The 1,917-nt window shown below is 36.2% G+C and overlaps 1 protein-coding gene across 1 annotated transcript; it reads right to left on the bottom strand.

The window, feature by feature from the left end:
• Positions 1-753: 753 nt before the first annotated feature.
• On the bottom strand, positions 754-1,322 carry LOC122752876 (signal recognition particle 19 kDa protein). Its single transcript, XM_043999820.1, has one exon. The coding sequence runs from the start codon at positions 1,224-1,226 to the stop codon at positions 795-797; it is 432 nt and encodes a 143-aa protein (XP_043855755.1). The 5' UTR covers positions 1,227-1,322; the 3' UTR covers positions 754-794.
• Between the last annotated feature and the right edge of the window lie 595 nt (positions 1,323-1,917).

The following is a 1,917-nucleotide window of genomic DNA, read 5'->3' as shown; positions in this document are numbered from 1 at the left end:
CATTATTTCATAAAGGTCATTCTAGTCATTTTCAGACTTGTCCACTTTAATTTCATTAGAGTATTTCATTATATCAGTGTCTCTAAATTTAGTTGTTCCTCTATTGGTGGACATGTAGGTTACTCCATTAAAAAAAAATTCATATAGTTCTATCCTGAAAATCTTTGAACAGATAGCTCTTTTTTTGTTTGTTTGTTTTTTATAATATTGTCAGGACAAATGACCAACAATGAGATTAGAGGGTGAAAAGGCATGTTTATTTCTTTTTTTTTTTTTTCAATTTCAAATCCTTTATTGCATGAACTTAAACATTAACAAAAGTTGAGCAGACTGTAAATTAAAGGTGGGTGAATCTGTTTAATTCAAACAGAATATATTCAAAAAAGGTAACTTTTTTCCTAACCTAAGACATGTATAGTGTGACAAACAACACAGAAAAGCAAATGACTTAAAAGTTGTGTAGTCCACTGAGTAATGACTTTTAAATTTATAACAATACATACATAGTCCTCCAACAATTCAGTGCTGGTCTGCAGAAGACTTCTGCTGGCTTTGTGCTATATAAAGACTAGTTGCCACTTTCCAATGCCAATTTTTTTATTTCTTGAACTCAAGTTGGTTGACTGTTCTGTTGAAGTTGAGAGGCACAAACATACATGTTCCAGTTAAGTGAAGGTAACAAATCATACAACTTCTTCAGTTTCCTTTTTCATCATTCACTTCAGGAGCAAATCATCAATGTTCATTCTTCTCTTTTGTAGGACTGACATATTCAGCAATCAGGTGATACTGGCTCACTTCTTCTTTTTCCCTTTTCCTTTTTTACCTCCCTCTCCTTGTTGAAGACTTTGGTCACCACCTCCTGTTTTTTGTGTCCTTGTTTTTAGTTTGGGTATCATTTCAGCTGCATACAACATTACTGACTTACGTGACGGGAACTGTACAAGACATAAGCTGCCATCTTCCTGTTTTAGCTGAACCCGTACTCTGCCCCTATATTGTAAATCACGGTTCCACTCTCTGGAGTACATTTTATTTTTCTCAATGTGCACATTAAGTCCAACTGCAAGGCATACATCTTGGATCTCTGTAGCTGTAGGATTCTCAACAGCTTTGTCAATTGGGATCCGCCTTCCCTCTGCAATTGTCTTCTTGTTATTTAAATATGCAGGATAAATGCAGATGAACCTGTCCTTGTCCGCTGGAGACCGTTCGGCATACGCCATCTCCCGAGGGACTCACGTTCTTAGAGTCCAGGTGGCGAGAAAATTACGGTTACCCAGAGCCGATGGTGGGCTCACAGTTGTCCCTTCCAAGAGAAATCCCGCCTACCACATAGTCGCAATTTCCACCATCTCCTTCGGCCTGTTCGTTCCGGTAGCTGTCGCTCAAGCTGTTTATTTCTTGTAAATTTAATGTATACTGCCAGATTGTCCTCCAAAAAGATATTATATGTCCTATTGTGCTGTAAGAAATGAGGATGGTTTTAGAGAAATCTGGAAAGACTTGTACGAACCAATGCAGAGTGAATCAAGCAGAACCAGTCAAACAATTTATACAATAGCAATACTGCAACAACAAACAACTCTGAAAGACATAGGAACTCTGATAAATGCAATGCTCAATCATGATTCCAGAGAACTAATGATGAAAAAAGCTACCTATTTCTTCATAAAGAAGTGATAGACTCAGAGTAAAAATTGAGGTGTGTGGTTTTTTTTAAAAACATGGCCAGTGTGTAAATTTACTTTACTTGATTATATATGTTTGTTACAGGGTTGTTGGGGTTTTTTTTTTGCTGTTGTTGTTTTGTTGTTATTTTTGTTTTTTCAGTGTGAGGGAATAGGCAGGAGATAAGGCAGGTTTTTGTTTGAAAAAAATAAAATTTAATTAAAAGTATAAAATAAAAAACTTCCC

Source organism: Dromiciops gliroides, chromosome 4, assembly GCF_019393635.1.
Source record: "Dromiciops gliroides isolate mDroGli1 chromosome 4, mDroGli1.pri, whole genome shotgun sequence".
In the NCBI taxonomy this organism is placed as follows: Eukaryota; Metazoa; Chordata; class Mammalia; order Microbiotheria; family Microbiotheriidae; genus Dromiciops; species Dromiciops gliroides.
This window is presented reverse-complemented; position numbering and strand designations above follow the sequence as displayed.